Source organism: Phoca vitulina, unplaced genomic scaffold (genome assembly GCF_004348235.1).
Source record: "Phoca vitulina isolate PV1807 unplaced genomic scaffold, GSC_HSeal_1.0 scaffold44, whole genome shotgun sequence".
Classification (NCBI taxonomy): Eukaryota; Metazoa; Chordata; class Mammalia; order Carnivora; family Phocidae; genus Phoca; species Phoca vitulina.
The window spans coordinates 14,411,606-14,426,130 of record NW_022589747.1 but is presented as its reverse complement, the minus strand read 5'-3'; the positions used below and the strand labels follow the sequence as shown (position 1 = coordinate 14,426,130).

The window sequence follows — 14,525 nt, the reverse complement described above, 5'->3', positions numbered from 1 at the left end:
GGGCTTTTGTTTGTTGGGAGATTTTTGATGACTGCTTCAATTTCCTTAGTGGTTATAGGTCTGTTCAGGTTTTCAGTTCTTCCTGGTTCAGTTTTGGTAGTTGATACATCCCTAGGAATGCATCCATTTCTTCCAGATGATCTAATTTGCTGGCATAGAGTTGCTCATCATATGTTCTTATAATTGTTTGTATTTCTTTGGTGTTGGTTGTGATCTCTCCTCTTTCATTCATGATTTTATTTATTTGGGTCATTTCTCTTTTCCTTTCGATAAGTCTGGCCAAGGATTTATCAATCTTGTTAATTCTTTCAAAGAACCAGCTCCTAGTTTCGTTGATCTATTCTGTTCTTTTGGTTTCTATTTCATTGAGTTTTGCTCTGATCTCTATAATTTCTCTTCTCCTGCTGGGTTTAGGCTTTATTTGCTGTTCTTTCTTCAGCTCTTTAGGTGTAGGGTTAGGTTGTGTATTTGAGACCTTTCTTGTTTCTTGAGAAAGGCTTGTATTGCTATATACTTTCCTCTTAGGACTGGCTTTGCTGCATCCAAAGATTTTGAACAGTTGTGTTTTCATTTTCATTTGTTTCCATGAATTTTTTAAATTCTTTAATTTCCTGGTTGACCCATTCATTTTTTAGTAGCATGCTCTTTAGCCTCCATGTATTTTGAGTTCTTTCCGACTTTCCTCTTGTGATTGAGTTCTAGTTTCAAAGCATTGTGGTCTGAAAATAGGCAGGGAATGATCCCAATCTTTTGGTACCAGTTGAGACCTGATTTGTGACCTAGGATATGATCTATTCTGGAGAATGTTCCATGGGCACTAGAGAAGAATGTGTATTCTGTTGCTTTGGGATGGAATGCTCTGAATGTATCTGTGAAGTCCATTTGGTCCAGTGTGTCATTTAAAGTCTTTATTTCCTTGTTGATCTTTTGCTTAGAGGATCTGTCCATTTCAGTGAGGGGAGTGTTAAAGTCCCCCACTATTATGTATTGTTGTTGATGTGTTTCTTTGCTTTTGTTATTAATTGGCTTATATAATCGGCTGCTCCCATGTAAGGGGCATAGATATTTACAATTGTTAGATCTTCTTGTTGGATAGACCTTTAAGTAGGATATAATTGTCCTTTCTCATCTCTTATTATAGTCTTTGGTTTAAAATCTAATTTGTCTGATATAAGGATTGCCACCCCAGCTTTCTTTTGGTGTCCATTAGCATGGTAAATGGTTTTCCACCCCTTCACTTTCAATCTGGGGGTGTCTTTGGGTCTAAAATGAGTCTCTTGCAGACAGCATATCGATGGGTCTTGTTTTTTTATCCAATCTGATGGCCTGTGTCTTTTGATTGGGGCATTTAGCCCATTTACATTCAGGGTAACTATTGAAAGATATGAATTTAGTGCCATTGTACTGCCTGTAAGGTGACTGTTACTGTATGTTGTCTGTGTTCCTTTCTGGTCTATGTTGCTTTTAGGCTCTCTCTTTGCTTAGAGGACCCCTTTCAATATTTCTTGTAGGGCTGGTTTCGTGTTTGCAAATTCCTTCAGTTTTTGTTTGTCCTGGAAGCTTTTTCTCTCTCCTTCTATTTTCAGTGACAGCCTAGCTGGATATAGTATTCTTGGCTGCATATTTTTCTCATTTAGTGCTCTGAATATATCATGCCAGTCCTTTCTGGCCTGCCAGTTCTCTGTGGATAGGTCTGTTGCCAATCTAATGTTTTTACCATTGTAGGTTACATATCTCTTCTCCCAAGCTGCTTTCAGGATTTTCTCTTTGTCTCTGAGACTTTTAAGTTTTACTATTAGATGTCGGGGTGTTGACCTATTTTTATTGATTTTGATGGGGGTTCTCTGTGCCTCCTGGATTTTGATGCCTGTTTCCTTCCCCAGATTAGGGAAGTTCTCTGCTATAATTTGCTCCAATATACCTTCTGTCCCTCTCTCTCTTTCTTCTTCTTCTGGGATCCCAATTATTCTAATATTGTTTCGTCTTATGGTATCACTTATCTCTCGAATTCTGTCCTCGTGATCCAGTAGTTGTTTATCTGTTTTTCTCAGCTTCTTTATTTTCCATCATTTGGTCTTCTGTATCACTGATTCTCTCTTCTGCCTCATTTATCCTAGCAGTGAGAGCCTCCATTTTTGATTGCACCTCATTAATAGCCGTTTTGATTTTGACTTGGTTAGATTTTAGTTCTTTTATTTCTCCAGAAAGGGTTTCTCTAATATCTTCCATGCTTTTTTCAATCCCAGCTAGTATCTTTAAAATCCTCATTTTGAACTCTAGTTCCAACATCTTACTAATATCCATATTGATTAGGTTCCTGACGGTCGGTACTGCCTCTTGTTCTTTTTTTTTGAGGTAATTTTTTCTGTCTTGTCATTTTGTCCAGAGGAGAATAGATGAATGAGAGAACAAAATGCTAAGACGGTAACAACGACCCCAGATAAATATACACTAAACAAATCAGAAGAGACTCTAATGCCAAAAAGCTCTGGAAACGTCAGTCAGAATTTTCTGTATGCGGCGACAACTGTGGTGCACCCACTATAAACAGTTACTATAATAATGAATTTAAGACAACAGTTGACTTTCTTTCTTCAGCTTTGTGATTGTCTCCCACAAGCCTCTCCCAGCCCACTTAGCTCCACAGGAACCAACCTAGCCTTGGCTACCAGTTCTAATCGACAATATAGACTACCGAGGATACAGACTACATTTTCCAGCCTGTGTCACAGCTAAGGTCTGGGCAAAGGGATGAACTTTCAGGAAGTGTCCCTAAAATGAGTTTAGTCTTCCCTGCTTCCTCCTTTTGCCGACTGGAGTGCCAAAATGAGAGCCAATGGCCAGTGCTCAGAGAGTCATACTGAACGTGGATGAAACAGCAAGGATGGCAAACATGGGTGTCCCCATACCTGGGCTGCTCACTCCAAAGTCTTTTACGAGAGAGAGAGAGATAACTTTCTATCTTTGGAAAGCCACTTTGGGTGGCTTACTTGCTTTTGTTTCTTTTTCACACTTCAAATATGGATCCTCATTGTTACAGATCCCAATTCAAGAAATTTATGCTAACAAAAAAATTTAAATCCTCCATATGAAAAGGCTCGTCTTCTGATGTGAATAGATGCTCTGAACATGGAGAGTGTTCAGCTCCTTCACCAGCAGAAGAGCCCATATTTGGATCTGCAACTAAAAGTTCCAAAAATCCTGGTAGGACCAAATCCTCCAAGGACCAAGTTGGGACAGCAGTCATTTTCTGAAGGAACAAATGGCAACAGTGGCATCTGTCCCACACACAAGGTAACGTGGTGCTTTGAAAAGCTATTAATGTAAATTTCTTTTATTCCCTTAAAAATTCTTTTCTTGATGAATTTTTAATCATACACCATTCATCAGAAATGTATAATATGAGGTAAGCATTTAACAATGTGATGTTGATACAGTGTCTTTATATAGAAGAAAGGTGAGTAGAACTTTTCTCATAAATACATCTCTGGGCTTTTTTTTCTCTTAAAAAGATTATGAAGATCAATGTGGGGATGTCAGAATTTTCACGGAGCACCCTGGGGCTGCACTGTTAACCCATCTTTCCAAAGATCGCATAGATGGTCAGTGCATCACACATCAGACCTTCTCCCGAGCCAGGGAGGCCGTATTCCTTAGGTCTTCTGTGCCTCAATGTGCATCAGTGAGCTCATGTCAAGTGGTCATGACAAACACCGCTCATTAACAAAGACCTTGGACATGAAAGAAGCCCTGACAGGCGGTTTGCTAACATCAGTAATAATGACATGTACTGAGCATCATGCCAATAATGTGAATACACAGGCTTTAAATGTGTTATTAGTTGGTACAATTCTTATTCTCATTCTGAAGATGAGGACGCTAAAGCCTGAGAAGTTGAAGAACTCACCCAATATCATACAGAGGTCACTCCTGGTCTCTACACCATTAGGCCTTCTGCAAAGTGGAAAATACCCACTTTCTCACTTCTCACCAGCCAGATGGCCCTCGGCTGCAAACTGGATTACAGGTGTTAAGACATGTCTAGGGACAAAGGCTTCTGGAAGTTACATTCCTATTAGTAGGCTGACCACATCTGTCCTTAGGCTCTGCAGACCAGTGAATGGACCAGTGGCATTTAAGTGAAATAGATGCTTTTCGCACCTCCTAACCCTGCTTTCAAGACAGGATGGGGGGAGCAGGGGTGCAGGGGTGAAGTTTGTACATAATCATGCCCTGGGCCAGTTCTGCTGCTGAGATGAGCTAAGATGTGTAGAAAGGGCTGGGAAACACTATTCTTATTTTGAAAAAAAATCACCTTTAACGCACAGCTCTATACCTCTAGTTTTATAATGGCTCACTAATCAGTATGAGTTTGGGCTGATCTGGATGGCAGAACAGTACGGTGTCTTCTGGGTACATGGTGCCCCATCATGATTTAGCGGAATGTGCTGGAACCCTGGCAGAAGTGTCCCAGGCCTCCTGTGGTCTGTGATCCTGGCTCTTACCTCGCCAACCATCTTCACATCTTCCCGCCCATACCAGTCAGGCTCGTAGACTTCATGCAGTGACTCAGTGAGCTTCATCGAGGCTTCTTGCATGCCTAGTATTGGAGAAAAACAACTCTGGTTGGATAGACATGGGTGAGGTGCCCCTTCCTGTGTCCCCTACTTTTCTAAGACAGAAAAACCTTGAGTTACCCACTAATCATTGAAGGAAAAATCGTGAAGTCACGACTGTTACTTGCATCTGTATTCACAACTGCCCTGTGAGGGTCTCTAACGTATCTGATTACATTGTGCATTTTCTATTATTTTCATGATAATGGCAGATACTGAGTCTTGAAAAAAATCAACAAGGTGTCCTATTCTGAAAACAACAATAGTAATGTGTTCTATTACGTATGCCATCACGTATGATGTGGTACAGAACCATAAATACACAAAATAACTCGTCCATAAGACTACGGAGCTCAAAAAATAAAATTAATCCTAAATGACTTTAAATATAAGAAATAAAGCCTTCCACAGAAGTAGGCTGAAGCAAAATTAACAGGATTCTAGGGCAAAACAGCTGGAAGTAGTTTAAGTGGCCTATTTTCGAAAGAAAAAAGAAAGAAAAAGTTTTTCTTTTCCTAAAGTTATTAAAAGCTACATATACAGTTTTCGGGGCGCCTGGGTGGCTCAGTCAGTTAAGCGTCTGCCTTCAGCTCAGGTCATGATCTCAGGGTCCTGGGATCGAGCCCCACATCGGGCTCCCTGCCCAGTGGGAAGCCTGCTTCTCCCTCTCCCACTCTCCCTGCTTGTGTTCCCTCTCTCGCTGTGTCTCTCTCTGTCAAATAAATAAACAAAATCTTAAAAAAAAAAAAAAAAAGCAACATATACAGTTTTAAATCAGAACTCTCAGAAAGCTTAGAGTTCTTAACTCTGCGGGTCAGAATTTCCATTAGACGTACATTTGGTGTGTGTTGCAAAAACTATGGTTGTTAAATAGCAGGAAGGATATAAAGTGTCCTTGTGCAACACGGAGATGGAAAGTATCACCAAGTCTTTTCCAGTCTCTGCTCTGCCCCTCCTTCAAACCATGGAGGGGACAGTGCATGTTGGGTGGAGACAGCTCAGGGCTGAGAAGAGTCCATAATGCGTTCTTTGGCTGGTGACTTGGAGAAGCTCCCCCTCTGGCACCAAACCCTCCCTACCGGCTGGAAGCTGAGACCTGGCCCAGTTAGTGTCTTGGCTTTTGTCACTAGGGGATATGAAATTTTCCTTACAAACGAAATGCATCTCATAAAACTCAATGCCCATGACTCCACAAAGGAAAGTTTTCATGAAACTGAAAGCTGCAACCATCTAGACTCAACTAGATGCTTGCTGGATTTAAGGGCATCAGTTCTGGTTTCAACTATGAGAGGAGGACAAAATAAAAGATGTGTGAGGTGATAGAAGTAAATCCTTGAGGAGTAAGTACAAAAGTCAGCATGGTATTTTATAGTACAGTTTCTCTCTAGGCAAGGAACACCCCCACTCTCCTTCCTCCGATAAGATGCAGATATAGATTTGGTCTGTGCACTTGAAAATTTGAAGGTTTCCAGGACACATGAAGTAGGAAAGCCTGCAACCCTCTCTCCATGAAGCAAATCACTGAGCACACTAAAGGATACCCCAACAACATGCTGTATGGCCCACACCAGCTGAAAAGACTTGGTGACCAAAAGCAGTGATGACATGAAAGCATGTAGGTGTAGAGACAGCCAAAAATTAATGCAAAACCTGCAAGTGTCCTCTAGCACTCTGAATGAATCCCCTAGTGAGAATGTTCCCTCTTGTATGGGTGGTCGCTGCTGAGGAAGACCAACATGACCTCCAGCATCTCCACTGGCTCCTCCCCAAGGACAAGCAAGCCTCTACTAAGAAATGTACCCCTTGAATGTCAGTCACTGGTTGACACCCTTCCATAATTCAGATGTCAAAAGGCTTCTGAAGGTTTCTCTTAAATCTTTGTCGTAAGTCTGATGGAAATTATAAATAGCTGTGTAGACAAGTTCTTAAGGTCTTAAGAGGAAGAAAAAGAAATGATGGTGTTGTAGGACAAATAACCTTTGCAGTGAAAAATAAAACTGTGAATATAAGCTTAAAATAAAATTATATAAGACCTTACTCACTGGGGCTAAAAGCACAATGTTGCAGTAAATATGCCTCCTAGCAGCCAAAAATAACCACTAATTGCTGTGTGGATAAATAGTGATGGAAAATTTGGAAAGAGTCCATTTTGACATAGAAATTGTTTCTAGAACATTCCATAGGAAGCACTTGGATGGACACATAGGTGAACAAGACACAAGCTTTGGTCTTAAGGGGCCTAAAGAATGGCAAAGATTTTAGGGATTTAGAACCTACTCTGCTGACAGAGCATAAGAGAAAAAAAAAAAAGCCAAAACCCAAGTTCCCTTCAAAGTAGCTTGGCAACATCAAAGCACAGTAGATGCTAAATGCTACCTCTGGCATTTAATAGTATCTATAACCAGTATTTTCTTAAAAGATTAGTGATTTCCAAAACTGCAAGACAGGCGTCATGCATACAATTTTTATTTTACAACTGGATAGGAACCACTTTCCTTTCTTTAAAATTTTGGACCTTCTCCAAGGTATTTACTGCAACATCCTCTTTCCCTCTGCAACCAAATTTGCAAACTTCTATTTTCACCCACTAAGATTTGTTGCAGAGATTACACTGCTACAAGAGTCCCCTTTGTACAGCCTGAGGGTGTACATTTTAGTTAAAAATAACATCAGCTAGGGTGCCTGGGTGGCTCAGTCGTTAAGCGTCTGCCTTCGGCTCAGGTCATGATCTCAGGGTCCTGGGATCGAGTCCCACATCGGGCTCCCTGCTCTGCAAGAAGCCTGCTTCTCCCTCTCCCATTCCCCCTGCTTGTGTTCCTGCTCTCACTATCTCTCTCTCTGTCAAATAAATAAAATCTTTAAAAAAAAAAAAATAACATCAGCTAAAATACATTATGACAATAACAAGCAGCAGCCATAAACCATTACAAGAGTATCTACAATATTTTAAGTATCTGGCAGCTCTGCCCATTATTTAGAAGAGAGCTCTTTAAGAAGCCAGCAGTTGGCTCAGAGGAAAGCAGGATGGGAAGTCTTTCTCCTAGAGATTTCAGGAGAGCAAATATAGGAGCAAGAGTTGGGGGGGTAGGCAGAGTGTGAGATGGCTCAAAGACAGTCAACCCTCCCGCTGGGTCATGCTCACACATAACAAGCACATATAACTAACAAGTACTGATGCCACCATCTGGGCCATGCTCCGTGGAGAGGAGTTCTTGTCTGTTCATTATCCTGGTGTCTGGCCTCCACATCCACCCCCACGCCAGTGACTCCTGATTCCAAATCCCTACTGGACATCTCCACGTGGATGTGCTTCTGGTTCCTCACGCTTCACGTGCCAAAAAACCAATCAGAAATTCCTGACAAAACCTCTTCCTACTCCTCTTCCCAATCCTCATGAATGTCACCCAGTAGTCCCAGTTAGAAAACTGGATTCATCCTCCCAAAGTGAGTATGTCATCAAGGCACACCAGTCCTGCCTTAAGCCCCTTGCTTCCATGCCCACTGCCACAGCCCTCAACCGCATATCCATCATCTGTCATTTGGATTAGATGAAATAATGTAAACGGCTGAGCAAAGTACTTCTATAAAGTTAACATTCAAATGTCAGCCACCATTATGAAAAACTTTTTAGAACGCATTGTGGCATAATAATTAAAACTATTATTTGCAATCCATCAGCTTTTGTTAAAATCTGGTTTCCAACACATGTCATCTGTGTGACCTTAGGCAAATTATCTAACCATGCTAGACTTCAGTTTTCCAAAGTGTACACTACTTTCCAATGATAGTACGTGCCATGGCCATAGTTAAAATTGTATGAAATGAGACAGTAAAAGCTTACATCAGTGCCTCTCACAAAAGTGCTCAATAAATGTTAGCTTTTTTCACTATCATTATTAAATCCTGGACTAGACTTCTAAGAAGTCTCCTTGCAGCTTCATCTCCTCTAGCCTGAATCCCACAAAACCACAGTAACTATTTTTCTAAAATGCTAATCAAATCATGTGACTCATTCCCTTGCCTACAGTAATGTAATGACTCCCCCCTTCTGCACTGACAGACTAAAACCCCAATATGATATGATACATAAGCATACCTACCTTTCCACGTCTCATCCATCTCAGATTCTTGCTTACCCTCAATTATCTACTTGTTCCCTAAAGAGCCCAAGCTTCTTCCTGCCTCCTGGACCTTTGTATATGTAGCTTCTTCTACCTGGAAAGTCCTTCCAACATCAACCTCAGTCTCCAGCGTATCTTTTTTTTGTTTTGTTTTGTTTAAATTTTATTTTATTATGTTATGTTAGTCACCATACAATACATCATTAGTTTTTGATGTAGTGATCCACGATTCATTGTTTTCATATAACACCCAGTGCTCCGTGCAGTACAGTCTCCAGCATATCTTATCACCTGGTAACTAGTTACACTCCCTTCCTAGGTCCATTTAAGCATAAGTTCCTTGGAAGGCCCAACCTGGTCTCCTGTCCTTTGGCGGGGGGGAGGTCCTGTCCTCTGTTGTGATGCACATAATGCACACTTCTGTTAAAGTATGTATTACTATGTATCTTTGGCTTTTTTGTTTATTTAACTTTCTCCCCATCTCTGCTGCCAGCTCCATGAGAGTAGGCACTGTGTCTTGTTTGTCTCTGCATCTCCACTCCGTAAACAGCGTTGCGCCCATAAATGGGGCTCAATGCAACATTTGCTGCTAAAATAAACAAGAACAAAGATCTACCTTGCAAAGCCTAAGCATCAGCAGAAATAATACTTACCTACAGAGGTGAATGGCACCCAGTGATCATAAGACAAAGAGTAACCTTATTTCCCAGAGTCTTAGTAGTAGAGATTTGGACGGCTTCTGAGAGCACCTGGATGGATGAGGAACCCCAGGTAGCTGAGAGCTTGGTGATCTTCCTACCACTGCCCCTGGGACCAGACCCAAGGGCCATCACTCTAGGGCCAGATCTCCTTCCTCCGTAATGCTGCCTGCATTACAGTACAGTTAGTTAGCTAGTGTTCTTTTTTTGTGAAAGCCAGAAAAATTGGCCATGAAAGCCCTTTGAAAATCCAAATTATGATTTATTTAACACCTACCCCTTGTCTTTCCTTGTGTTCCCCAAAACCCAAACTGTGCTCCAAGGAACCCTAATTCTTGGTATGACTTTGAGAAGACAAAAGCATTCCATCGTCAAATACCTGGTAAATGCTGCCCACCCACCCATAGGGCTTCTGGAGATTATATTAACATATTAAGGGCCCCATAGTAATTATGTTCTGTTGGAAAATTCATTCCAACCAGCCTTGACCAAAGTAATTTAGACATAGGTCCCTTTCATGGAGTATCATTTGTTAGCAAAACGTGTTGGGGAAGAGTTGCTGGCAGGTCCTCTCTCCTACCTATGGGGATGTGACCATTAGCAGTGGAAGCAGGACACAGTCTACACCATCTAAAGGCTGCTCTGATGCTGCACCAGTGTCTCTCTGGAGCTAACTCTTCACTCAGTGGATGCTCCTAGACCCTAGTAAGGAAAAGAATTATTCCATCTTGTTTAAAACAGAAGTCTTCCTACTAAGGATATAAAACTGACCAAAATACAGAGACTTGGGAAGGAGACTGAATTCACTCTTTCATTCAATAAATTTATCCACATTAAAAAAAAAAAAAAAACAGCCAACATTGAATAAAAAAAAAAAATCAGCCAACATAAAGAAAATCCTGTGGGGGCGTCTGGGCGGCTCAGTCAGTTAGACGACTGGCTCAGGTCATGATCTCAGGGTCCTGGAATCAAGCCCCACATCAGGCTCCATGCTCAGCAGGGAGTGTGCTTGAGGATTCTCTCTCTTCCTCTCCCTCTTCCCCTCCTTCCACTCGTATGCATGCTCTCTCTCTAAATCTTCTTTAAAAAAATCCTGTGCTTGAAATAATATATGATATCTTGTGTTCAAATCCTAAACCAATAGTAAAAGAAATACCTAGAGTGCCTTCTAGTTTCTGACTGAACTGTTATAAATACTTAGGGTTAATTTTTTTAGAACAGTGAAGTATGAGCTCTATGAATTTGTGAAAGTTCTCTGAGCCTTACTTCTTTACAAATGTAAACGAAGGTTGTCATGTATCATATAACTGTGTTGGGTGGTTACAAAGAGGTAATATGCCTATGCTTAACATACAGCCCAGCACACAGGAAGTGCTCATTCTAAAGTAATAGTAGTAAGTTATCATTACTCCACTGTACAGATGAACTCAAATTTGTGAAACCAATACCCTACCAACAGTCATATAGTTCAAAGGCTGGATAAGACAGTGGATAAAAAAAGCAAGGCTACAGGGATGCCTGGGTGGCTCAGTCGGTTAACCATCTGTCTTGGGCTCAGGTCGTGATCCCAGGGTCTTGGGATTGAGTCCCACATTGAGCTCCCTGCTCAGGGAGGGTGTGCTTCTCCCTCTGCCTACCGCTCCCCGCCCCCGGCTTGTGCTCTCTCTCACTCTCTTGCTCTCTGACGAATAAATAAATAAAATCTTAAAAAATATTTATTAAAAAAAAAAGCAAGCCCACAACAAGGATGGACCTAGAGGGTATTAAGTGAAATAAGTCAGACAGAGAAAGACAAATACCATATGATTTCACTCATACATGGAATTAAAGAAATAAAACAAATGAACAAAGGGGAAAAAAGAGACAAAAACCAGACTCTAACACACAGAGAACAAACTGGTGGTTGTCAGAGGAGAGGTAGGTGGGGGGATGTGGGAAACAGATGAAGGAAATTAAGAGTTCACTTATCGTGATGAGCACTGAGTAATGTGTAGAATTGTTGAATCACTGGATTGTATACTTGAAACTAATATAACACTGTATGTTAACTATACTTCAATTTATAAAAAAGCAATGCTTTAGGAGACATGTGGACGAAAGTTTGTATCTTGGCACTGCTGTTTACTAGTTCATGACCTTGAACAAGCTATTTAACCTCTCTGGGCCTCACTTTTTCATCCATAACATGAAGATGATGGGAGTACCTACCTCAGAGTTGTCATAAGAATTAAAATTATATACCTGGCCTATACAAGCTTAAATATCATTTAGTTTAAAAATCAATTTCACTAATGTTTTATTATTATGACTAATGTTTTTTAATAAGATTATTATTTTATTACTTATTACTATCTTTGAAACAATCTCACACTTCCACAATGAGACGGCTAGAGTAAGTTCTTGGAACTGGTCTACTGTATCAAAAGGGATGCCCCCTCCCCCCAAAAACAGACATTTAGAGGCTTTTGCCAAATTGCTTTCCAGGAAAGCTGTCTTACCAGCAGTGTATAAAAGGGGTCTGCTGCGGGGGCGGGGGGGGGGAAGATGGTGGAGGAGTAGGAGACCCTATTCCAACCACTCCCAGAATTGAGCTGCATATCTACCAGACCACTCTGAACACCCACGAAATCAGCTTGAGATGTAAGAAGATCTGGATCTCTACAAACAGAATATCTCAGCGGTTGGTTTTGAGGTACGAAGCAGGCAGCCGTGATCCCGGGGCAGATATCAGAGGATAAAGGGCAGCAGGAGGGAGCCTGGCCATGGGGATCCTATACTTCCAGTGAGCGGTACCCTCCCGCACTGGGGACTGGGCACAGACTCGCAGACCAGTAGTGGCGAGGAAAGGACTTTAGGGCAGCCCCCAGACAGAAACTGGAGCAGTGGGGTTGTGCGTGGGAACTGGGGGTGGCTGGCAGTTTTAGAAGCACAAAGGGCAGAGATGGGCCCAACCTGGAGACGAGAACTGGGAGCACTGCTGAGGGGCGCACAACCCAGGACTGAAGTTTATAGCAGCACAGACAGAAATGGAAATAGTGTGGCCTGGAGAGCTCACTGAAGAACAGTCTGCAAACTCTCTGCTCTGAGGCAGAGGGTTGGAAACAGTCTCTTCTGCTCTGACTCTCAGAAGAGACGTGGAAAGCCGCCAGAGAGCAAAAGCCCCCAAAAACCCGTTCCCACTGAGCCCATCCCCCGCCACAGGGGGGCAGGGCAACTCTGCCCAAACAGGATTCCCTGAGTAACAGTGCGGAAGGCCCCTCCCCCAGAAGACAGGCTGGGAAAACAAGAGGCCAGCAACCCTAAGATCTCTAGAAAACAGGTACATCTGCTTGGGTTCTGGTCAATAATTTGGACTCTATACATTCCCTCAAACACCCATCAACAGAATGACAAGGAGGAGAAACCCCCAAAATAGAAAAGACTTAGAGATTATGACTTATGCTGCAGATTTACAAATGGATGCAGATATAACCAAGATGTCGGATATGGAATTCAGGCTAGCAATTATGAAGACAATAGCTAGAATGGAGAAATCAATTAATGGCAACATAGAGTCTCTAAGGGCAGAAATGAAAGCTGAATTGGCAGAACTTAAAAATGCTATCAATGAGATCCAATCCAATCTAGATAATCTAACAGCTAAGGTAAGTGAGGCAGAAGAACGAATTAGTGACTTGGAAGACCATTTAATAGAAAAAAAGGGAAAAGAGGAGGCCAGGGAAAAACAACTCAGAATCCATGAAAACAGAATCAAAGAAATAAGTGACACCATGAAGCGTTCCAATGTCAGAATTATTGGAATCCCTGAGCGGTGGAGAGAGAGAGAAGATATATTAGAGCAAATCGTAGCTGAGAACTTCCCTAATCTGGAGAATGAAACAAACATTCGCATCCTAGAGGCAGAAAGGACCCCTCCCAAGATCAAGGAAAACAGGCCAACGCCCTGGCATGTAATAGTACAACTTGCAATTCTTAGAACCAAGGAAACCATCTGAAGGGCAGTTAGAGGGAAGAAATTCCTTAAGTAGAGAGGGGGGAACATCAGAATAATGTCAGACCTATCCACAGAGACCTGGCAAGCCAGAAAGGCCCGACAAGGCATGCAGCCAAGAATACTTTATCCAGCAAGGCTGTCATTTTGAATGGATGGAGAAATGCAGAGCTTCCAAGACCAGCAGAAACTGAAAGAATATGTGACCACTAAGCCGGCCCTGCAAGAAATATTAAGGGGGTTCTATAAAAGCAGAAAGACCCCAAAAGTTATATAGAAAAGAAATTTACAGGGACAATCTATAAAAACAAGGTCCTCACAGGCAACATGATGATAATTAATTCATATATTTCAGTAATCACTCTCAACATGAATGGCCTAAGTGCTCCCATAAAACGGCATAGGGTTGCAGACTGGATAAAAAGACAGGACCCATCCATATGCTGTCTACAAGAGACTCATTTTGAACCTAAAGGTACATCCAGACTGAAAGTGAAGGGATGGAGATCCATCTTCCATGCCAGTGGACCTCAAAAGAAAGCTGGGGTAGTAATTCTTATATCAGAAAAATTAGATTTTAAACTAAAGTCTGTAATTAGAGACACAGAAGGACACTATATCATTCTTAAAGGGTCTATCCAACAAGAAGATCTAAAAATTGTAAATATCTACGCCCCCAACATGGGAGCAGCCATCTACACAAGCCAACTGTTAGCCAAAATAAAGAGTCATATTGATAACAATACATTAATTGTAGGAGACCTCAATACTCCACTCTCAGCAATAGACAGATCATCTAAGCAAAAAATCAACAAAGAAACAAGAGCTTTGAATAATACACTGGACCAGATGGACCTCATAGATATATACAGAACATTCCACCCTAAAACAACAGAATACTCATTCTTCTCCAGCACACATGGAGCTTTCTCCAGAATAGACCACATACTGGGTCACAAATCAGGTCTCAACTGACACCAAAAGATTGAGATTATTCCCTGCATATTCTCAGACCATAATGCTTTAAAACTGGAACTCAATCACAAGAAAAAATTTGGAAGAAATTCAAACACTTGGGAAGCTAAAGACCACTCTGCTC

At 41.6% G+C, this 14,525-nt stretch overlaps 1 protein-coding gene across 1 annotated transcript in view; it reads right to left on the bottom strand.

Moving 5' to 3' along the window:
* AMPH (amphiphysin) overlaps nt 1-14,525 on the bottom strand; it is a 271,638-nt gene that overhangs the window by 113,837 nt on the left and 143,276 nt on the right. Inside the window, exon 4 of the mRNA XM_032430566.1 lies at nt 4,506-4,600. Within this exon, the coding sequence (XP_032286457.1) occupies nt 4,506-4,600 (95 nt within the window). The remainder of the gene's footprint in view (nt 1-4,505; nt 4,601-14,525) is intronic.